General features: G+C 46.0%; 1 protein-coding gene across 1 annotated transcript; it reads right to left on the bottom strand.

Annotated features, from left to right (window-relative positions):
* Positions 1–2,566: 2,566 nt before the first annotated feature.
* slc38a5b (solute carrier family 38 member 5b) lies at positions 2,567–21,755 on the bottom strand. The gene is made up of 16 exons (XM_056611165.1): positions 21,553–21,755; positions 17,839–17,912; positions 16,321–16,390; positions 15,938–16,053; positions 14,139–14,212; positions 13,626–13,718; positions 12,090–12,171; positions 11,545–11,627; positions 11,211–11,269; positions 10,738–10,854; positions 9,405–9,484; positions 8,993–9,093; positions 8,367–8,491; positions 7,407–7,551; positions 6,443–6,546; positions 2,567–4,677 (listed from the first exon to the last, which is right to left on the bottom strand). The coding sequence occupies exons 2-16, from the start codon at positions 17,889–17,891 to the stop codon at positions 4,573–4,575; spliced, it is 1,407 nt and encodes a 468-aa protein (XP_056467140.1). The 5' UTR covers positions 17,892–17,912; positions 21,553–21,755; the 3' UTR covers positions 2,567–4,572.
* Between the last annotated feature and the right edge of the window lie 3,096 nt (positions 21,756–24,851).

Here is a 24,851-nt window from a genome sequence, read left to right as displayed (position 1 = left end):
TTTTTAATCATTGCTTTATTGGCCTAATCTGAGGAAAAGTCTTTGCCGTAAAAAGAAATATTATAAGCCTATATATATTTAGCAGAGTTGACCTAAGTATCAAATGTGTACAATGTTACACAAAGTAAAAAATAAATAAAAAACAGCACACACGTGTCTCCTCCTCCACTCGCACGCATCACAACGGGCTGTGCTGTGCAGCTAAAGTGCAACATGGAGCGTCGAGATGTTAAGGATAAAATAAAAACAGGGGAATTAACTTAGAGAAAGCCTGGAGGAAAGTCTGAGGCATGGAACCATTTCGAACAAGTCGTGGACAGTGACCTCATATGTGTCGCTTTGTCGAGTGTATTAAGTGCAGCATGCTGCTAGCCTATGACTGCAAAAAAACGGGGACGTCGTCGCTGAACAGACACATAAAGCAGGCTTGCATTGCCAGAAAGGAGGATAGTCAGCCTTCAATGTCCTCTTTTGTTACTTCACCAAGTATACGCATGAGGGCGAGGCAAGCCCTCACAATCTCTCTTATCAGCCGTACAGAAGGATTTCCTGTCTAGATCATCTGATAAATACGGTCCTTCGCCATGGTCTACAAACAGACGCACTTGCCGACAGCGCGCATGATAGGTGAGACTATATCGGCTGCCAAAGGACTAGTCAGATAGTTAAAACAATCTGGGCTGTTTGCGGAATTGTCAAAGACGGTGCTACAGATGGGGGAGACACGATTTAGCACAGTTTATCTCACGCTCAAGTCAGTGCAAGACATATACCCAGAGCTACGGGAGAAGCTGGAGACCCGTGGTGAGATTGCGCACATCGAGAATATTGATCCTGATGCATTGAGCTTTCTGGTCACCTTTTTGGAGCCATTCTATAATGCCCAGAGAGAGTTGGAGGCGACAAATATGCAACCACAAACCTGGTCAGCCTCTGGTTTGAGAATCTGAAGAGACATTGCCAGCCCTCTCCCACGACTCTCCTCAGCAAGCCTTTGTGCGCCAGAGACATGCCGAGTATTTAGTGCAAAAAATCCAGGTGAACATGACGCACAAGGTTGCTCTTTTCCTCTGGCCCAACTTCAATAAACTGAGGATGATGTCCCCTGTAGATATATCTGAAGTACATGCCCACGTTCGCACCCTACTCTTGTCTGTGGAGGAAGATGCTGCAGCGGCTGGCAATACTGGCTTTGAACCACCATCAGCGAGGCCCAGGAGAGAGCCAGACTTTGCAGAGTGGGAGAACCAGGATGATAACGAACCAGCTGCCGTCGTGGATGAAGTGGCCATGTACATTTCACAGAGGCATGCCATGGATGACGACAGGGAGCTACTGAAATGGTGGAAAGTCAATGGATTGGTGTACCCAAAACTAGCCAGGCTGGCAAGATCCGTCCTCTGCATTCCAGCAAGCAGCAGCGAGCGGGTGTGCAGCGCAGCTGGCCGAATGATAGAGCGGAGGAGGTCCGCTCTGAAACCAGCAACTGTGGACGCAATCTTGTTCTTGCATGACAACATGTCGAACGTTGTAAGTAGGCTATTGCTTTGTGATTAATATGCTATTAGTGTAGCCTGCTACTAAATCCAAGGATAAAGAACAATGCGACAAACAAAGAGAAACAATGTGGGACGTACAATGTAGGACACAAGCTTAGTCATTTAACAGTATTGAGATGTACTTTGTGACATACGAATATATATATCTCCCTGTCACAAGGAAGGGACGATTCTGTCGACCAATCAACTAACGGCGTGTGTAGCTTGAAATTGCCGGCATCCTTTCAGGCGTCTCAGGCCCCGTCCACACGAAGCCGATTTCATGGCGAAACCGCAAAGGTCTTGTACGGTTCGGCCTTCCGTCCACACGAAGCCGGCGAATCCGCTGACCGAAACCGCAAACTTCTGAAACCACCCTCAGAGGTGGTTTCAAATCTACCCGGTTTCGTTTTGGATTCGTGTGGACGCCTGAAACCGACTGAAACCGTAAACCATGACGTCATCGCCCCACCCCTTGACCCTCTAGCCAATGACTGTTAAGCCCGCGGAGTCTCAGAACTCACAACAACAAGGATTTCTGTAGCAGAAGCAGCGCCCCTTATGGGCCTGGAATGTGTACTACAGCGTTTCTACAGATCTACCCGGTTTCGCTTGACTCCGTCTTAACGGAGATACTGCGAAACCGGATAGATCGAAACCGTAACGGTTTTGCCTGTTTCGGCTTCGTGTGGACGGGGCCTCAGTAGCCCAACGGAGGAGTACTGCAAGACAAGTATGGCTCAATATGGCTCTTTCCGGATCACGCCCCCCTTTGGTGGTGGAAACGCGAACCGTGCCACACCTTTGCATACTGAACCGACCTGTACCCTCTGGTGGGAAATAACCTGGGCTACACCGCACCTTCACTACTGAGCTGAGGCGTGCTGATCTCCCGGCCCGTGTCGTGTTCTCCCTGCAAAACAGGTCTGTGAGAGGCGGTCTGTGGAACGTTACAACAAACTACCAGAGGGGTTTCTGGGACAGCGAGGGCTAGATGTTCCTTAATTCAACCATCAACAGAGGAAAGAAGAAACCAAATAAGTTGCAATGAAGTCAATATCTTCATGTTACTCATAAATGTATTTTATTATGAAAAAGAAGCACCAAGTCAATGATACATATTATGCATGCCGTGCTATAAATCTTAGCAATAGACAATTATGTCAAAATCACTCCTGTTCACAACAGGTATATCCCCTTCATAAAGGGCATCGCCTTTTCACGCTTTTCACCCCTACTCCATTAATATGAAATTCAACCCTATATAAAAGGTTAACCTTCTTAGATTGGCTTTCAGCCCTTTATAAATGATGCAACCCTTTTTCTTTATTATCCACTTCGTCATAAAGGGTTTACCCTTTCATAATGGAACTCACTCCTTCATAAAGGGTTTACCCCTTCATAAAGGAAATCACCCTTTCATAAAGGGTTTAACCCTTTATAAAAGGTGCCAGACTTTCATAATGCTATTCCCGCCTTCGTAAAGGGTTCAACATTTAGTAAAGTTTTCACCCTTCATAATGTGGTTCTCGGGGTGACCTGGGAACCCTCCATGTGATGAAAGACCCGGCACGGTAGAGCTGCCCACCTTCGGTCTCTTTTTCCTGCTGCATTCCTTTAGCCCCTAACTGAGTTAGCAGCCTGTATCAGCCGGGTCACGGTTTACATTCAACGAACATCAGACTACATGTGTCAACATGTCTTCAAGCACATGCATACAAGGCAAATCATGTATAGGAAGCACAAATCCAAAACAAAACGTTTCTGAAACTAGTTTTGAAGAAACTACAATTCATTGGATTACTTTGTAGAAAATAGTTTGGCACACAATAGTTTAATAGTTTATAGTTTCATGTGATGTAAACAAATGGGGAACTCAACGGAAAATCCCTACTATTCACTGTGATCAAATCCTGTGATATTGACCATTTTAACAATGAAGGGATGGATTAGACCTTTGTATGTCACCAATACTGATCCACACCAGTAAACACAGTGTGTTGTTAGTTGACATCAAAAGTATGATGATACCTTCAATGAGCTAATTAGTTTATCTAGAGGAGCTGTTTACTCTCACCTGAGCCATTTCTGAACACAGAATGATTTAATAAGCATTTTAACACTGTATAACCTTTAATGGTCAGAGTTTCACAAGTTGTTTATTATGCTCTGCCTAATCACGGTGCAAAACAAGTAGAGATGTAGGTTTAAAGTAATTTACTGTTTGATACAGTTTTATACGTCACATATTGGCACTAAAGTTGACCTGTGGATTTGAAGGCTTTCGCTGTTTGGCCTAACATTTAATTTAACATGATAAAATCGTATCGACATTCAAAATAGACATATGCTGTTTTCAAGCGATGTTATATTATATAACAAAAACTCATAAAAACCATGATGATTTTCTTTTCATTGTTGATATAAAAAAAATGAAGGACCAATAAGCCCCCAATTAAAGTTATATAAACTTAAAATAAAGTATACTAGTTCTCCTTTGGTAACAGTCATAATAATGACCAAATGCGAAATGCAATTTGAACTTAAATTCTTCTTGAGCATATTCCTCCCTGCAATCGTTTGAATTGTTTTTTAACCGAATCCAACTCCTCTGCATTGGAGACAGCGTCCAACGTTAACTGTCTGTGCTTCCCTCTGTCCTAACTCTAGCCTAGGGAGCCAGTTTACTTTGGTTTGTCTTTAGCAGGCAGCGTGGCCGTGATTCCTTAGTACAATGTAGAGGTAGTAACTCATCTTATCCGCAGCGCGCCCCACACCAGGGGGAGCCTCCTGGACTCCCTAACCCTGGCTTCAGCGGCGACAACTAAATGAATCAGGAAAAAACAAGTGGCTGGGGGGGGGGGGGGGGGGGGGGAATTGTCTTACCAAAATATAACAACAAATCTAAACTCCAGCGCGGTGGGGCTAGCCTTCAAACGGCAGCAGATTGCATCTAGGTGGAGGGCGACGGGCGACGTGCGCTGTCCTGCTATTGGCTGGTAGTGTCGGGCCACTCCCCGCGGGGAGGGGCCGCTTAATGGCCGCCGGCGCTCCGCTTCTCCCCAGACATCCAGTCGATCCCGATGAACGTCAGACTCATGACCATGAAGACGAAGCCCAGCGCAGTGAAGCACGCAGCCTGAGGGAGGCGGACAAAGAGGTTGGGGTTAGCCTAACCCAAACCTACAGACCCTACTAACCCTAACCTACAGACCCTAACCCTAACCTACAGACCCTACTAACCCTAACCTACAGACCCTAACCCAAACCTACAGACCCTACTAACCCTAACCTACAGACCCTAACCCTAACCTACAGACCCTACTAACCCTAACCTACAGACCCTAACCCAAACCTACAGACCCTACTAACCCTAACCTACAGACCCTAACCCTAACCTACAGACCCTAACCCTAACCTACAGACCCTACTAACCCTAACCTACAGACCCTAACCCAAACCTACAGACCCTACTAACCCTAACCTACAGACCCTACTAACCCTAACCTACAGACCCTAACCCTAACCTACAGACCCTACTAACCCTAACCTACAGACCCTAACCCTAACCTACAGACCCTACTAACCCTAACCTACAGACCCTAACCCTAACCTACAGACCCTACTAACCCTAACCTACAGACCCTAACCCTAACCTACAGACCCTACTAACCCTAACCTACAGACCCTACTAACCCTAACCTACAGACCCTAACCCTAACCCACAGACCCTAACCCAAACCTACAGACCCTAACCCTAACCTACAGACCCTAACCCTAACCTACAGACCCTACTAACCCTAACCTACAGACCCTAACCCAAACCTACAGACCCTACTAACCCTAACCTACAGACCCTAACCCAAACCTACAGACCCTACTAACCCTAACCTACAGACCCTAACCCTAACCCACAGACCCTAACCCAAACCTACAGACCCTAACCCTAACCTACAGACCCTAACCCTAACCTACAGACCCTACTAACCCTAACCTACAGACCCTAACCCTAACCTACAGACCCTACTAACCCTAACCTACAGACCCTAACCCTAACCCACAGACCCTACTAACCCTAACCTACAGACCCTAACCCTAACCTACAGACCCTAACCCAAACCTACAGACCCTACTAACCCTAACCTACAGACCCTACTAACCCTAACCCACAGACCCTAACCCAAACCTACAGACCCTAACCCTAACCCACAGACCCTAACCCAAACCTACAGACCCTAACCCAAACCTACAGACCCTACTAACCCTAACCTACAGACCCTAACCCTAACCTACAGACCCTACTAACCCTAACCTACAGACCCTAACCCTAACCTACAGACCCTACTAACCCTAACCTAGAGAACCTACAGACCCTAACCCTAACCTACAGACCCTAACCTAGAGAACCTACAGACCCTAACCTACAGACCCTCACCCTAACCTACAGACCCTAACCTACAGACCCTACAGACCCTAACCTAGAGAACCTACAGACCCTAACCCTAACCTACAGACCCTAACCTAGAGAACCTACAGACCCTAACCTACAGACCCTACTAACCCTAACCTAGAGAACCTACAGACCCTAACCCGCAGACGTTAGGGTTAGCCTCACCCTAACCTACAGTCCCTACAGACCCTAACTCTAATCCTACAGATCTTAGGGTTAGCCATCCCTAACCCTACAGATGTTAGGGTTAGGGTCAAAATTCAGAGTAACCAAAGGAATCCAGAAACGGATCCAAGGTATTTCGACCCATCACGACAAGGTGTTGAGTGAGACATTACAATCCTTGATTGCAATGTTTGGCGCCAGTATTTTATTTCACCAAAATCTCAGAAAACTCTTTCATTTCAGGAAAGTGTTGGGATCAAAGTGTGGGGGGGGGGCTCATTAGATGTACCTGGATCTTTGGTCTGGACGACATGGGCTCCTGCTCTATGGGCACGATGCGAATGTAGAAGAGCCCTGGGAGGATGAAGATCAGACAGGGGGCGGTGGTGGCTCCTGGATGAGAGTATAGAAACAGTTTATTAGGTGCAGTGACGGGGACACTGTGCTGTGGAAGGCGCCGTCCTTCGGAGGAGACGTAAAACCGAGGTCCTGACTCACTGAGGTCATCAAAGATCCCAGGGCACTCATCAAAGAGTAGGGGTTTCCCCGGTGTCCTGGCCCAGCCAGGCTCATTCAATCTGGCCCCCTAATCAGCCTCCTGTATAATTGGCTGACTCATTAATTCCCTCACTCTCCACCTCAAGCTGGTGTGTGGTGAGCGTTCTGGCGCAGATTGGCTGCCGTGCATCACCCCAGTGGGGGCTACACACTGGTGGGGGTTTGTGAGGTCCCCCCTTCATTGTAAAGCGTTTTTGAGTGTCTAGAAAAGCGCTATATAAATTCAATCCATTATTATTATTATGTGCATGTTATAACGTGCACAATATACATCATACATTCTTTCATGAACTGCAGTATCTTAAATGCTGAGAATGCAATATCCCCATATGAGCAATACATGTTCTTTCTTATATCTCAGCTATCCTTAAATATACTATATATATAATACTATAAGAGTACTGATAAGAATCAACCATCAAACACAGACCCTGACCATTGACCTCCTGCTTCTGACCCGGACTAATGGCTAAAGGAATAACCACACATATGAAGCGGTACCCTTAGAAAATGTGAATGTGAAATGTGTGGTCCCCCATAAGGAATGTCTACTTTGCTACTTCTTTCTGGTGGCTTGGGTTTGTTCCTGTGTCTCCCTCGCTCTCCTTACAGTGTGACATCGGTTCCCCCTGCCCTTCTGCCACAGTGAGTCCCGTAGGGATAGGGTTAGGGTTAGGGTTAGGGTTACGCCGTACCGATGATGCCGAAGATGTCGCGGATGTTGGGGACCAGGATGACCAGCAGGTTGACGCAGAAGAGGAGACACACGGCGATGGCCACGTGACGCACCCAGTGGAACGGCTTCTCAGGGAACAGCAGCTGGAGCAGGGCCCGTCGGATCTGGACACACAAACACACACACATACACACACACACAAGAGCACACGCACACACAAGAGCACAACACACACAAACAAGGACACGCACACAAACATACACACACAAGAGCACACGCACACACACACAAGAGCAAAGGCACACACGCACACACACACACAAACACACCCAGATCCTGTTAATCAGCAAGGCTTGAGTAATGTAGGAGTGTGTTCGGTCCAAAGGGAACATGTGTGCGTTTCATTTTGTGATCATAACTTTGTGTCGATGTTGGTTTTTGATTTAGATTTGTTCAAATATGGGGTTCTAACTATATGGAAGTTTGTGAAAAGTTTAAGCTTCTGAAACAATAAACAGATCTGCACATAAGCAAACATTTCTGCCTCAAACATGTACTTGAATATCAACAGCAGAACCAAAACGGTATTCTGCCAGTACTGGTTTATCTTTTACTTTGCTTGCTCAATCAAACTATTCGATTAGCCCTATGGAGTCAAGTGACATAACTGGGTACCAATTTGGACCAATAAGAAGCGATGATTGTGGGACCGCTGTTTGTGGTCCCCCTGTAGTCTGGTAACAGTCCCACAGACTCTAGGGTTAGAGGGTCCCTAACCCTAACCCTAACCTCACATCCAACGCCTGAGGGAAGAGGCTAGGGTTAGGGTTAGCTAAGGTTAAGGTAACCTCAGATCTGGGGGATAGGACTTACTCTTTCTTTCGCTTCATAGTTGTTTTGACCAAACATGTTGCCGGAGGGACTGAGTGAGTGCATGTGTGTGCTAAGTGTGTGTGTGTGTGTGTGTGCGTGTCCTTACAGGGAACAGCACCACGGGCACCGTCAGGGTGACTGCCACCAGGACGGCCACTCGCACACACAGGATCAGCGTGTCCAGAGGGTCCACCTTACTGTAGGTGTGGAGGAGCTCCGACTCCGTGTTGACTGTGGACACACACACACACTCACACGCACACACACACACACACAAACGCACACACACACACACACGAACACGCACGCACACGCACACACACACAAACACACACACACACACACAAACGCGCGCGCGCGCGCACACACACAAACACACGTACACATACACAGACCCACACACAAACACACACACACACACACACACACGCACATACACACGAACCAACACACACAGACTCACGCATACACACACACACGCACACACACACGAACACACGTACACACATGCGCACAAACGCACCCAAGCACACACGCATGGGCACACACACACACACATGCACACAAGCACATGCACACACACGCATGTACATACACGTAAACACACACACATGTACCCAGATACACACAGAAAACTCAAATTACATACATATACAGAAGCAGAGCTACATAAAGAAAATATATAAATATAATGGTGATAAAATAGTGTCTGCATCATATAGTAGTTGGTACCGTAGAAGGTGAGGTAACCGAAGATGGCAGTGAGGAGGTACATCACAAACATGCCCAGGATGGACACGTTGGCGATCCCCTGCATCCTCCGCTTGGTAGGGCTTCAGGTCGGAGAACACAGAAACAGACACGTTCTCAAATACGGATTGATACGGATAACATGGAATAGATGGAATAGAAGAATATTGAACATGAAAATATGATATGTGATTATCATTTATAACAATAATAGCAATAATATTTGCATTCATATTTATCTGTAATTATATTATTGATATAACTGTTCCTATCATATATACACACTTATGTATATGCATTCACAATGTCTCTTGAAGAGCACATCTGAATGGAGACGTCTCTCCCGTCCTGGCTTTAGGGTTAGGGTTAGGGTTAGGGTTATTCCACGTCTTACTTGCGTAGCTCGGTGTAAATGGGCAGCACCTCAGGGTGGCACACGAAGGCAAACGCCAAGATGGGAATGGCATACGCCGTCTGAAACAATCACAAACAGCAACGTGGTCATTGCAGAAAGAAACTGGCCAGCATTCAGGGGGGGGGAGTCTATCATACGCAAGCAAATGGGCTCAGCTAGCCCTCTAAACTGTACTGCAGCTAACCTACCTTCAAGCGGGGGAGGGGGGGGGGGGTGGTGGTGGTTTGTATCGTGGACCTACGGACTTCAGTGGGGGTTTCATTCCGTCTGCACACGGCGTCTTCTCAACAATAATCAATATTATCTTCCTCCCACTCAGGGTGAAAATGGTAGGTCTTAACTCGTTTCCCCTCAGCCATGCCAACGTTTAGGACTGCGTAACTACTGTTGACAGCGCATGCGCTACCGCGCGTATATGTCCCGCGCAAGTTTTTTTTACTGGTAGACCGTGATCGACTGGTTGGGCACCCCTGCTCTAAACTGTACTGCAGCTTTAACCCAGGCAGCTAGCCCTCTAAACTGTACTGCAGCTTTAAACCAGGCAGCTAACCCTCTAAACTGTACTGCAGCTTTAAACCAGGCAACTAGCCATCTAAACTGTACTGCAGCTTTAAACCAGGCAGCTAGCCCCCTAAACTGTACTGCAGCTTTAAACCAGGCAGCTGGCCCTCTAAACTGTACTGCAGCTTTAAACCAGGCAGCTGGCCCTCTAAACTGTACTGCAGCTTTAAACCAGGCAGCTAGCCCTCTAAACTGTACTGCAGCTTTAAACCAGGCAGCTGGCTGGGAGTAATAGATACCTATGGGTGGTTGGGCTGGACAGTTCAATGACGGACGCCCCCCCACCAACCCACAAATAGCTTGTGACCATATGCGGCCAGAGGCATTACCCTTTCAAATGTCCAGTTTTTGACATCTAGGGCTTTCCGTTAGAGACCCTCAATGCTGCCTGTTAAAGGACGTGTGTTAAATAGGGTCAGAGTTAGGGTTAGGTTAAAGGACGCTTGTCATGTACGGACGACTCGAATGTGACTAGCGTCAGACAAACACAAAAAATATGCAAATAGGTTACTTCAATAGTGAACCATGATAGTATATTCTGCATTTATCAAATATCAGTGAGGCAGGACATACTTGTGAATTTATAAAATGGAGTCCAACGCCCTAACCACTATACCCTCCTAAATCCCAACTGTTTGGGAGCCCCCTGATTCTACCACTGCATTGTGCTAAGTCCCCCAGAAACCCTCAAAGTGGACAGTTTGTGTGGGTTTGTGGGGATTGGGCTGGGATGTTTCTCCTGTGATCTGACCTCTCTGTTGACGGTGAACAGCTTGGCGGTGCAGGTGTCCTCAGGGATGGTGGCGTTGGCGGAGAAGTTACCGAAAGCTTCCAGCGGGCAGGGGATGTTAAACCTCTTGTAGATGACCTGTAAGACAGAGGGTGAGAGAGGTTTGAACAGAGAGAGATATTAGAGTGAGAGACAGAGAGAGAGATGTAGGTAAGGATTTCCTATCAGGGGATTTGTGGATACATGTAGTTAAGGAGCAGGTTATGTGTGAGTGGATGTTGCTCTTGAAGGCCGAAATGTTGGGCTGCGGACATTGGGGCACACACACACACACACACACACACACACCCACATGCGCACAAACACACACAAGCACACACGCAAGGGCACACACACACACACACGCACACATATGGACGTTCGGAGATCAAACCCAAGCCCACCCTCCATTACCAGACTATACAGAATGATAGCATCCAATAATAATACCTCACCGAGGAGAGGAAGAAGACCATACAGGTGAGGGAGAATCCACTGGTGTAACCCAGGTAACCTGTAAAATGACATCATATAATCCAGGTCAATCCTCCGGCCAATCAGTACGCTTCAGACATTGATTGACACAGTTTATTGATCTCAGGAGAAAATTCAGGTTTCCACAGCAACTTAAGAAATTATTACCCTACAAATTAGGGTAAATATAGAAATGGTTTATCATGAAATAAGAAATTATTGAATAAATGAAGCAAATAATGAAAAATGAAATAATTAATATAATCATGAAATAATTACACAAGCACATGGATAAATGATAGTAGAAATGCCCACCGAGGTGTTTCATCAAAGCCAGCGGGAGGATGATTAACACACTGACGATGACAATCAGGTAGTTCCCGTTCATGTACCATTCCCTAGATACACACACACACACACACACACACACACACACACACACACACACACACACACACACACACACACACACACACACACACACACACACACACACACACACACACACACACACACACACACACACACACACACACACACACACACACACACACAAAAGTGAATATTTACATGTCTCAAATAGTCAAACTCTACCCATCGACTCTGGATATATGTGAACACACTGGTTTGAACTTGGTTTACAAATTTGTTCATTCAAATACAAAATATATTCTACTGTCTACAAAAAACATTTATGACAATATTACGACAATGACATGAAATATCATCACCAGTCTTGGGTAGGGTTGCAAGGCAATATAAATAAATGTTTGCTTTAAGAATAGGTTCCATACAGAAACGATGAGGCTGGTAGTTGCATACTTGAGACAGATGTGTGATCCACTTTCCCAGGTACTCACTCAGAGCTCGATGTCTGTCCAAGGAATGCCTGGATGACCAGGGGAAGTTCAAATTTCACGATGAAAAGGTAACTGGACATAGCTGAGGAGCACAGAGAACCATTCAGAATGTTCAAAAGAACTGAACAAACATCAATATTTCATCATCAACCCTCTTGTTTAATACATCTTATGTACCACAATGTGGTGTATGCATATAATCAATGCAATCAGAAAACATTCATTTTATTTACGGCGTAATTTTCAGGAGACGAAGAGTGGAAGGAGGTGGAAACAAACACAGAAGCCAGGCTCAAGTTACCACGATTCTCTGAATTCCTGCACCATGAATGGGTGACAACATGGAAAAACCAAACACATGTTCTCTCTCTCTCTCTCTCTCTCTCTCCTCTCTCTCTCTCTCTCTCTCTTTCGCTTTCTTCTCTTCTCTCGCTTTCTCCTCCTTCTCCCTTTTTCTCCCTTGTTTCTGGTGCTTCGGCGGCTCTCTCCCCTCACTTCCCCGCCCCCTCTACTCTATCTCTCTCTTCTCTCTTGCTTCCTAACTCTTCCACCCCCCCCCTTTCTTCCCTCCTCTTATCCCTTCCTTTTCCCCTTCCTCCACCGTCCCCCGTTCTTGCCCCTCCCAACCTCTATACCCCCCCTCTCTCCCTCTACTCCTCTTCTCCATCTCACCTCTCTCTCCCCCTCGCTCTCCTCTTCTCCTCTATACCACCTCTTTCTCTCTCACTCTCTCTCTCTCTTTCGCTCTCTCCTACCTCTCTCTCCCTCTCTCCTCTCTCCCTTCTCTCCCCCCCTCTCTCTCTCTCTCTCTCTCTCTCTCTCTCTCTCTCTCTCTCGCTCTCTCTCTTCTCCTCTCTCTCTCCTCTCTCTCTCTCTCTCTCTCTCTCTCTCTCTCTCCAGGCAAAGCCAGAATCTGTTGTCTTGGAAAAGTGATCAACTCCATCCAATATGTAGGCTACGATATCACAGTGGGTTTGGACTTCTGGACTTTCGATGCCCTTTGATGACGTCAACCATTATGGCGAGGTCAGCCAATAGCAGCCCCCCGTCCCCCGGATCCTCCTCCCAGCAGCTCTTTAACAGCAGCTTCAACAATGCAACAAATATAATTGTGGCACTTTAATACTCCATTTTGTGTTCTCCATTCAACTCAATTCGGTATTCCCTATGTGCCTTGAGCGCCTGTCTGGGTCCCTGGTGTCTGTAGCCCCGTACGCGTTTGGAGCCAATAGTGTGGCCGGCAGCCCTCCCCCCACCACCACCCCAGCCTCACCTCCCATGTTGTGCAGGGTTATGATCACAGCCGCCATTAGGGTTAGCGTTAGGGTTAGGGTTAGGGTTAGCAACCACCGCAGCCTCACCTCCGATGTTGTGCAGGGTTATGATCACAGCCGCCATAGGGTTAGCGTTAGGGTTAGGGTTAGGGTTAGCAACCACCGCAGCCTCACCTCCCATGTTGTGCAGGGTTATGATCACAGCCGCCATTAGGGTTAGCGTTAGGGTTAGGGTTAGGGTTAGCAACCACCGCAGCCTCACCTCCGATGTTGTGCAGGGTTATGATGACAGCCGCAATTATTTTCCCAACTTGCCCGAAGGCACGAAGACCAAGTTGCTCGTAGGCACGAATACCTGAACAAACATAGAGGATCAATATTTGCTAAGATTGGCATCAGAAGGTCATATACACACACACACACACACACACACACACACACACACACACACACACACACACACACAACACACACACACACACACACACACACACACACACACACACACACACCCATAGCACAAGAGTATACATTTTCGAGTTTCATTTAATAGTTAATAGTTAGTGATTCATCCAAAGAGTCTTCTGTGAATTGTCATTAAGGAGCAGGTAAGGGCTACGCATCTTGCTCAGGGAGGCCCAACAAATCTGCCGACGTTCGGGTCTAAAAGAGAAGCTTTGGGCCGGGCTGGCTCCATCAATGTCCTCAATGTCTACCTGTGAGGGAGTGTGGCCGGCATGTGACCTCAGCTTCACTGGGGAATAGGGGGACTCACCCACTACACCCGCACTCTGCAGGAGGAGGTGGACGGAGTAGCTGGACAGGCAGGCGATGGCGGTCAGAAGGATCCTGCATTGGGCAGAGAGGAGGCCGATAGACAGTCCATACTTCACATCGGGGAAATGTTAACAAGACAAATGACCAGCAGTGTTTACATGTTACAGCGTAATTCTGTGCCTTGCTAAAGACCATCACAATAGGGTTAGGGTCAGGGGCTAGAGAGTGAGGCTAGAGGTAGCTTTACCGCTAAACGCTGTGAAGGCCTCCCATGAGCAATCATCCTGGAACTTTATTCATTATCTCACTGGGACCATGTTCCTTTAAACCTGAATCTAGCCTGCCCAGCTGAGACACTTTTACACACAGAGACTTGAACAATGAATTCCTAAACATGCCGGTAGGGGTCCGGTATCCTGCCAAGCCTGCTGTCCTGTGGACGTAGGGAACCTTCCGTTAGTGGGGGGCTACATGTGAACCCCCACTAACATTATGCTGCGGCCAACTGCTGGTAAACCGACACCGCCTCATCCACGCCCGCTCAGGCCACAAATAAAGCACGGCCCTCGGCCAATCAGCTACCAGCATTGCACGGCCCTCGGCCAATGAGCTACCAGCGTTGCGGTGTATTGCTGACATTTATGTCTCCATATTTTGTCTCAATCGTTAAAATGTATGTGGACAACTATCTCCATATTTTGCCTATCATGGAGGTGTTTCGGGGACCATCTTTAACATCTCTATCATGGAGATGATTGTGGAGATCTCCATGTTTTAGATTTCATTGATGGCATTGAGATGAATGTAGACGATTAGTTCCATATTCTGTGTGAGTGAGTGAGTGAGTGAGTGAGTGAGTGAGTGAGTGAGTGAGTGAGTGAGTGAGTGAGTGAGTGAGTGAGTGAGTGAGTGAGTGAGTGAGTGAGTGAGTGAGTGAGTGAGTGAGTGAGTGAGTGAGTGAGTGAGTGAGTGAGTGAGTGAGTGAGTGAATATTCTACCTGTACGCTACATCTCTGAACGGAATAGAATCAAAAGAGATCCGATCCAAGCCGATCGTAACTCACCCTCTCATCAGCTAAAGAAAGTTGTGGGTGTATCCAATGTGGAGCCATGTGCTGTTCGACCAATCAGCTTGACGGGTTCAGTGGCTCCATAAGCTGTGTTCCTTTACCTCTAGTGGAGGCTTTGGTTTCCTCACTCATGAGTGGCGGCACACGTCTTTTAGCTTTGGTTGTGGGTGAGTGCAGTAGACCTATTATCTGTTCTTTGGCTGGGGTTGGGGTTAGGGAGTGTAGTAGACCTATAAATCTGTTCTCTGTGATGCAGGCCCTGTTTTTAACCTCCTTGGTTTCCATACCAACAAGTCAATTCCAGTGTAATGTCAATAAGTGACTAAGAATATCACAATGGGATTGATTATTGAAGGATGCTAAAAAGGAGATTGATGATATATTTAAAAGGCGAGTGTCAACGAAAATTGCACAATATTTAACTCTCCAGCACAGCACTTCTCTTGGTTCTATTTTGGTCAATTCTTTGGTCTCATTGGTAAACACACACACATGCATGTGTCTGTGTGTTTGTGTGTATTGGTATGTTTGCATCCATGTTGGCGTTTATGTTAGATTTCTGCATGTGTCTTTCTGTTTTGCAGGGGGGCATGTTTTGCCCCTGTCGCTCCGTCTCTGAGGTGAGCTTAGAACTCTAACCCTAACCCTAACCCTAACCCTGAGCCTAACCCTAACCCTAACCCTAACCCTGACCCAAACCCCTAACCCAAACCCAAACCCTACTCACGGGAAGAGGACGATGCCGGTGTTGGACATGGCGTAGGACAGGCCCAGGATCCCGCTGCCCATGATGGCATTACTCAGGTTGAAGGCGGACATGCCGAACGACGTTTTGCCTTCAAACTGTCAAACATACATAAAGGAATTGATCAACAAGTGAAAGTAATTTGTGGAATTATAGCTTACAAATTAGACAAACCCCCCAAAAAGTTAAATTAACTTTTTTTTATGTTGAATGATATGCAATATGTGATTTTATGTGTATTTTTTATGTTGTTCCTTAAACATCTACATCAAAACTTGATATAAGTTTTATATTTTTTAACTGTAAATGAAATAAAATCCTATGAAATCAAACTAGGTTGGGGTTTGACCAATCGTCTGACTCACGTCGGTGAACTGCTGTTTCTTAAAGCCATCGCTCTTCTCTGGAAGGAAGGCCTCCTCCTCTGGTTGTATTCTGAACAACAACAACAACAACAACAACAACACGTTTAATAACCAGATCCCTCCAAACTCCAAGAACCAGATCCCTTTATCAATCATTTAGCGATTTCTAATCAAACACTGAAACAAACCATAGCATTCAGCCTAAATACACAATAATTACGCAACATGTATGTCTGATGGTCGCTGGCCATTTGCCAATAACATTGCCGGCCTCCAGCATAAGCCAATCAGAGCAAAGCATTGTTGTTTACTAACAGTGTGTTATTCTAGAAATTGTGCTGAGTGAGATTGTATGTAGCTTTTTGCTTACTTTTTAACAACTGTGGTGTTAAAGTAATAGTCTGTAAGATTGAGCCACTCTCAGTTAATAGGCGGGAAACTCAATAATAGTTTTCTGTCCCATCTACGTGGACGTGCAACTGTAGGCATTTGGACACTGCCAAGCAGGTACAGTTGCTGCTTGGCAAATGTTACAATATGAGCATCTTGCCTGTGTAGAACCGAGGGGGTATATTCCCCCTAGGTCAAGGAGCCGGCTACCTGGGTTCATTAGAGTAGGCAGGACAACACAAGGAGAACACTTTAGAATAATTTGAAAACTCTGATTATATTTATTTTTTCCAAGGCTACAAGAATGGGTAGACTACATCTGAGTGTAGTCTACAAACGCGATGAACAATTAACAAGTGCAGAAACGCCAAAATATTCTATATATTGATGACCACTTGTTTTTTATCCAGACTCCAGCTTCGTAAGGAAAGTTCCTCTGCTGCTGTCTCGTAGATCGCACCGTCTTTCACCGTCTTTCACCGTCTTCGTTAAATGCGACTGCCTCTCCTTTCTCCCGTGATGGTTAGGGATGTGTTAGATATTTGAAGTCCTGTGAGTGTAGATATGTGGCGTTGAAGAAACGCTTTGTGTTACGCGAACTGGCGTGGTGCCGGTGTGGCGTTTGGGAGTGTTGATAGTATATGGGCAGATATGGGCAGGCCGGCATGTTGTCTTGGTAGAATACATCAGTTATGCATCTGTTAGGATTATATTTAATTAATAAAAAACCTTTAAACACTATCGATCAGCTCGGATACAGATATGTCCGTTATTTTATGTAGGGCGCTAGTTGAAATGTTAAATTTCAAAAAACTTTAAAGTTAATGTTTTATGTTTCACAATCATTCCATTTTGTTGCAAAAATCGTTCTAAGTTGGATGGGTAGGGTGGGTTAGATAGATTAATTTGTTGAAATTATATGATGACATTTGCATTACAATTGTTGTTTTACCTTTAACCCCAGTCTTACCTTTGCTACTTCTTGATGTTCTCATCATCACTATTGTGTGATTGAACGTTGTTTTGTTGAGGTATGTGAGGACCCCTGCCTTGTCACAACATTTCCAAGGTGACCGTGTTGTGCAACACATCTGTAATTTAAATACTTTGACTTGAATGTGAACATACCCTTTGTCCAATGTTTCATATTCATGTCCATTGGACACCTTCTGCAGCTCCATGCTGGCTGAGGCCGGGTTATTCTGGGCGGGGGACAAGGTACAGTGTGAGGTACAGTACGGGCCCACAACGTTTCTGTTTTCAGTCAATTAATGAAGAATAGAAACAATTCATTGCAGATGGACAATTTTCCAGTGTCAGTCGCAAACACAAAGAAGAAAAAGATTAGAGGATAAGCCTTTTTTTTTTTTATACTTCAGGCTACCAGTGTTGGCAACATCGGTTGGTTAATGGTAGCCTTGAGTCCATCTGACATTCCCTGTGGTTCTGGAGAAACCACAGAGTTCCCCTAAAGCCCTGGTCAACTTTAAATAGCCAGAAAATGGACTGCTATTCAAATAAAATGTGCTTATTGGTTGTTATTTTTACTGTATATTTTTGCTATAAAATGAAGCAATTAAAACAAAGCACATAAAACCATAAAAATATTGTTATTTGTAAACATGTTGATGTTAAAACCAAAAGTACTCTTACCATATCTTTTTACAACCGTTTAACTTTCAAATCTATTATTATACTGTATAAATGTATTTCTGACCCTGGATTCATTTCATCTCGGTAGATCATAGAGCTGGGGAGGACGCTTTGTACAAGTTCAGTTTGGTCCTCATTGGCCAAACACACACACACACACACACACACACACACACACACACACACACACACACACACACACACACACACACACACACACACACACACACACACACACACACGCACACACAGAAACAAACAGACACCCGACACATACCCATACAAACAAACAAACATGCCCACACTAACACACATAGGCCTACAAAGATACAAACTGAGGATTGACACTGGCTACTAACTATGCCGGGAGCCCCCTGTGGTGCACAGTTTGTGAGCTGGGTTAGGGTTAGGGTTAGGGTCTGATGGTTCGAGATCCTGCACTATCGTTGAATGGTAGTGTTGTCTTAACAGGCAAACCTGTGTGTGAAAGTGTAAAAAAAACAAAACTTCTTGCTAAAGGGTCAGGACATTAGGGATCGACCCCAGTACCTTTCAGCTAGGAGTCGTACACCAAATAACCAATGCGCTACCCTGTAGTATAGTTGTGCTCTTTGTTCAACAATGCTGGGAGCCAGCAGTTATATCCACAGTGTTCTGGGAAGAGGCCATCGTCGGGAGGAAATCTGAATTTACTCCAATAAAAATAAGCTCTCACTAATTTCCATGTCAGCCTTCAAAAAATGTCAATGGACTTCGACTGGGGGAGAGGAGCTTCTCACCAACAATTTACGGGGGATTCTTCCGACACAGAACACCAAAGGACCAGGATTGCGTTGTGTCGGCAATCTTTCTTTCTTGAAATGTGGATTGAACCTATCCTCGATGCAACATGAGTAGGATACAATAACAGTGTGTTTCTACTGTTGGTGAAGTGTCATCCGTACCCTCACTTCCCACAGAGACCGCTCACATCCTGTCTCGAGAGTATTCTACGAGCCGCACACAGCGCTAAGCGGTCTGGGAATAAGGGAGGACCTCTGGGGGGAATACAGCGGCAACTGAGACACATACCATTGTTGTTTTTTCTAACTTAACAGCCTCTCTCTCTCTTCCTCCCTATAAATGCGGTTGGTAGGAAGTTCTCCGCACGCTGATCCTGTGGATGTCCAGCGAAGAGGAACCGTTGTTCAGACCCTGATTAAAGAACCCTACGGCGGTTGGGGTCGGGGTTAGTGTCAAACATGAGGCCACTTCTGACTGCAGACGTTAACACACTGTGGAACTACTGCTATGGTTCCCTCCCCGGATTGCCTTTTTCCAAAATAGTTTGATATTTCTTTAATATTCCTAAAAAATAACTCAAAACTTCAAAGAAATAGTGTGGGGGGGAAAAACATACAACAGGATATCTGAATGAACCGTGTTAACTTGGCTCCGTCTCACCAGAGGTATCCGGGTGAAAGTGTGCTCCACAGGGTGTTTGGGTGTCTGTGAAACTCAGCAGCTCTGACTGCTCGCGTAAGAATAGCACCGGTCAGACCAAACTGCCTGGAATGTGTCAGGGATTGGATGTGCCAGAGACTTCTGTCTTAGGGTAGAGTGATTGATGTTATGGGAGGGTGACTGGCCCTTTGTAACCTAGGTTCATCCCTACTAAATACCCCCCCACACACACACACACACACACACACACACACACACACACACACACACACACACACACACACACACACACACACACACACACACACACACACACACACTGTTGGCGTAGAGGAAATGACCACTTTAATCAGAAGGGACACACTATGGTCAGTATATACCAGGTCCAACTTGATAACTCCAACTTTCTATTCCAGGCTGGCCAACTCAACATTTAAAATAACCTCCTCCTCTCCCTGGAATAGTCGATCATGTATATCAAGTTGCTACACAAGCCAGAGTTAAGGGCCACCACTGTTGTGTTCAAGGACACCGCTGAAAACACAAACCTCTGCTTTTGGACAGTGGTGTTTTTTGTACTTGAGCAAACCAGATCCATGTTGATTGTTCCAAAGGACACGAGCAGTAGCAGAGGATATGTAGGTTTTGTCTGTGGTTAGGTCTACCGACATGGGTGAGGGGAGTTGGCGGGGGGAGGGAGACACACACATATGCATTACTGTGTACAGGAAGGGTATGGGGGTTTCCAGGGCTGTTCAGAGTAGCAGACCCCGACCCCTTCTGCAGGCAGGCACAGAGGGAGTGTAGAGTTACGCCTTACGTAATATTGTCCGTTTCCTAGGGTTAGGGTTAGGGTTAGCTGCTGCGACCGGCGCTCGCAGATTGGAGCGGCAGTTATAATCTTGGCATCGTCAACTCGTGTGGATGTGTGGCCACAGAAAACAGTTTATGCTATCTGATGCTTGCTTCTTTCTACCTTGCTTCCCTTGTTTATTTCTTTCTTTCCTTCATTTTTCTATTTTTTGGGGGGAAATTGATAGATGTAGCAGGGAAGTAATTACACAAATGTTTATGAAGCTTTCTCTGCTCAGTCCACTACTAAAGATATTCCTTCTAATAACTTGGACTATGACTGCCATTAAATGGGGTAAAAAAATAAGCAATTATGGTAACTCCAAGAGCATACCATAGTTTTACTAAAAAACAAAAGACTGTATTTTCCCTGTTTCAGCTCCAATATATTAGGTATATTTATTGTCATTTTCTCACATATTGAAGGATCAGTGATAAGGATAGGAAAACTCAATAAATACCCATAAACATTTTGGGAGCACATTCTCAAATCTCCAATGTAAGGATCCTACCCCTAACCCAGCCCAAGCAAGCTAAGAATGCCAAAATACAAAGCAATACATCAGATTAAAAAGATCACACAATTCTTTAGGACAAACTCCTCAAACTAATAGAACAGATAACCAAAGTTGAACACCGAAAGACAGATTAGTATTTTGACATGGTCCACACACACAAACACACCCACACCCACACACACACACACACGCACACGCACACGCACACACACACACACACACGCACACACACACGCACACGCACACGCACACGCACACACACACACACACACACACACACACACACACACACACAGATCTCCACCTCCCCGCTGGAGATATTCTCCGTAGGGAAAACCACGTGGCAGAGGAACCCAAAGAGAGTGAAGCCACCGACCTGCGGCCGCTGAGGGAGCTCTGGAACAGCAGACGGCCGCTCGGTGCTGCTGGGACGGTCAGCCAGGTAGGGGGGAGAGGGAGAAGACAGGTGAGGGGTTAGCTCCAGAGGTACAGCTGGCTCAGGGGGGGTTGGAAAAGCCAGCAAGGGGGAGAGGACCTAGACAGAAAGAGAGTCTCCGCATACAGGGGAAGAGGGTGGGAGGCAGGGTACAGGGGGAGGAGGACGAAGAGGAGGCGGGCATATATGGAGAAGGAGAAATAAAGGGCGGCTTCTCATTGGTCTCAAGTTACTTGCCATGTCACAGGAACACGCCCCTCTGTAAAAAAGAAAAAGAAACACACACACACACACACACACACACACACACACACACACACACAGTAGACATGGCTGATGGCCACAGGGGAGCTCTCTGGTGGCTCATGGAAGTGTTTCCATGCAGAGTGGACCCTCGGATCCCAAATCACACACACACATGCATAGGTGCATGTCCAGGCGAGCAGCAGAGTGAACCCACCAGCAGGGCTAGCAGGCAGAGGGAGGGCTAGCGTGAACCCTAACCGTCACCTCCTGCTGCACCAAGCAGCACTGAGTCAACACCAGATGGTAACAGACAGGGGCATTCCCATGCCCATTGGACAGTTTGCACACAGACATCAGCATTACCTTTTTACCACATAATTACCTCTCTTTTGCTTTGGTGAACATTAGTGGAGGGGTCTTCAACGGTTTGGTCTCAGCACATGAGAAATCTCCTCCCTATGTTGATGTATTGTAACGGTGTGTGACATAGATGTTTCCATTGCTAGCCTACAGCGTTCACACGCTATAACTGCTTAACAGTCTGCTGCTAACTTAAAATAACAGTAACTGTTCCAGGCTACAAACATATGAAATGATTTATAGGTCTATCTCACAATAAATGTAATAATAAACATAATAAAAATCCAAATATTAATGTTTTTCCACCATATATTTTGAAGAAGAACCATGAGTTTCCACCATGTACATGACGGGCTGCTGTCAGGTGATTGGTTGAATGCTCCTTGTTACACCCTGTTAAGGGTTAGCCCGTTATGTAGGCCTACTTCTCTGCAGCCCGTTATGTAGGCCTACTTCTCTGCAGCCCGTTATGTAGGCCTACTTCTCTGCAGCCCTGTATGTAGGCCTATCTCTGCAGCCCGTTAGTTGGGTTAGGCCTACTTCTCTGCAGCCCGTTATGTAGGCCTACTTCTCTGCAGCCCGTTATGTGCAAGGGCCGCCTTTATGGGAATACAAATACTACAAAAGGCCTATTACATAGGTTTACAGAATATCTATGTTTGATTAACTAAATAATAATAAAACATTGCATTTAAAGGGGAACTAGGGGAACTTGCTTTACGGCACTACAGACCCACAAACACAGAACCGGCTCACCCAAGTAGCGAAGGGATTGTTACATTCATCATGGATCAGCCGGTTAAAAAGAGACAGAGAAACCCATTGTCGGAGAGAGAAAAGGGAGACTGACCGACAGAGAGGCCAGACACGAGTAAACATTGGCGAGCTTCTCAGGAATAGCGTGAACTGGAAGAAAAAGACTGCAAATCGGATGCCGACTTGCACTTACACGCATTGCCGTGATCCTATTCATAGTTTTCAGGCACGTGACTCACGCTGACCCCTGGAGGGCAAAAAGCCGGTTCCAAGATGGCGGCTAACACTGGAAACGCTGGAGAACAACAACGCAAACCTGTACATTTCCAAACGGATTCAAGCAAGAATATTAGGATCATCTCTCCAAAGAAGAAAAGACCAGATATGTTTAAACTGCAAGTTTTGGGCACTTGCGACCCAAACACGGCACCCGCCACCGTGTAGGGGTCAGGGGGACCCCTACACGGTGGCGGGGGCCGTGTAGGGGTCCCCCTGACCCCTACATCGGCACCCGCCACCGTGACCCCTACACGCCCCCACCGCCCACAGGTAGTGGGTCCCCCTGACCCCTACACGGCCCCCGCCACCGTGACCCCTACACGGACCCCCCCGCCGTGTAGGGGTACCCCTGACCACTACAAGGCACTGCCCCCCCCGCCGTCTGTCAGCCGCTGATAACTGCAAAGTCCGCCCAAGACCTGATGAGAGAGGATAACAAAAAACAGAACAATCTGAACAAAATGTAAGTGTATTATTCAACACAGGTGTATACATATGTATATATATATATATATATATAGAGACAGATAGATAGATATATAGTACACCCTGTTTGTATATAGATGTTATAGTTACATATATACACATACACACACAGTAGTTTTGTATATAGATGTTATAGTTACATATATACACATACACACACAGTAGTTTTGTGTATAGATGTATGTAGTTACGAATGGTAATGAGTCTGCTTGAGACTGGCCGGCAGCCCATGGACAGTGTCCTTAATGTTTTGTGAACAAGGAAGCCAACACCATGCTGGTGTTTATTTTCCTTGCCGCTGAAATAGAGCTTGTGGCCTGCATCAGTTGATTGTTTCACCGAATCCTTTCCAGCGTAGCTCGCTGATGCCCAATATATTCCAGCGGTATTGATCCATTTCATGGGTTAGCTCTTTGAGTTTCCCATCAGCAGTTAGTGTTCTTACATTCCAGGTTCCAACAACTATATTGTCTCTAGTGCTGAATCTGCAGAGTTTCCCAGTAGTACATTTTTCACCTCCGTCCTGGTAGCCAATGGTAGGCGCGGTCCTTGGTGACCCGGGCGACGACCGAGCCGGTATGGGTAAAGCTGTGGTTGTCATCATGTGGTGTGTCTTGGGCGATTTAACCTGGCGGCGCCGATCCCTCTCCAGGTTGAATAAGATGGGAAGATAACATCAGAGAATGGACTCACTTCACTCAAATCAGTGAGGCAATGAGAGCTGCTGAGGACAGAGAGGGATGGAGAGCTGATCAACAGATCGTCTGTGGTGCCCCAACGACCCTCCGGGGTAATGGGATAGGTGAAGGTATATAGTTACATATACACACACACACAGTACAGTTTTGTGTATAGATGTATATAGTTACATATACACACACACACACAGTACAGTTTTGTATATAGTAAATATAGTTACATATATACATACACACACAGTACAGTTTTGTATATAGATGCATATAGTTACATATATACATACACACAGTACAGTTTTGTATATAGATGCATATAGTTACATATATACATACACACAGTACAGTTTTGTATATAGATGTATATAGTTACATATATACATACACACAGTACCGTTTTGTGTATAGATGCATATA

Source organism: Gadus chalcogrammus, chromosome 16 (assembly GCF_026213295.1).
Source record: "Gadus chalcogrammus isolate NIFS_2021 chromosome 16, NIFS_Gcha_1.0, whole genome shotgun sequence".
NCBI classification, from domain to species: Eukaryota; Metazoa; Chordata; class Actinopteri; order Gadiformes; family Gadidae; genus Gadus; species Gadus chalcogrammus.
The sequence above is the reverse complement of the archived record's forward strand: the minus strand, read 5'-3'. Positions and strand labels throughout refer to the sequence as shown.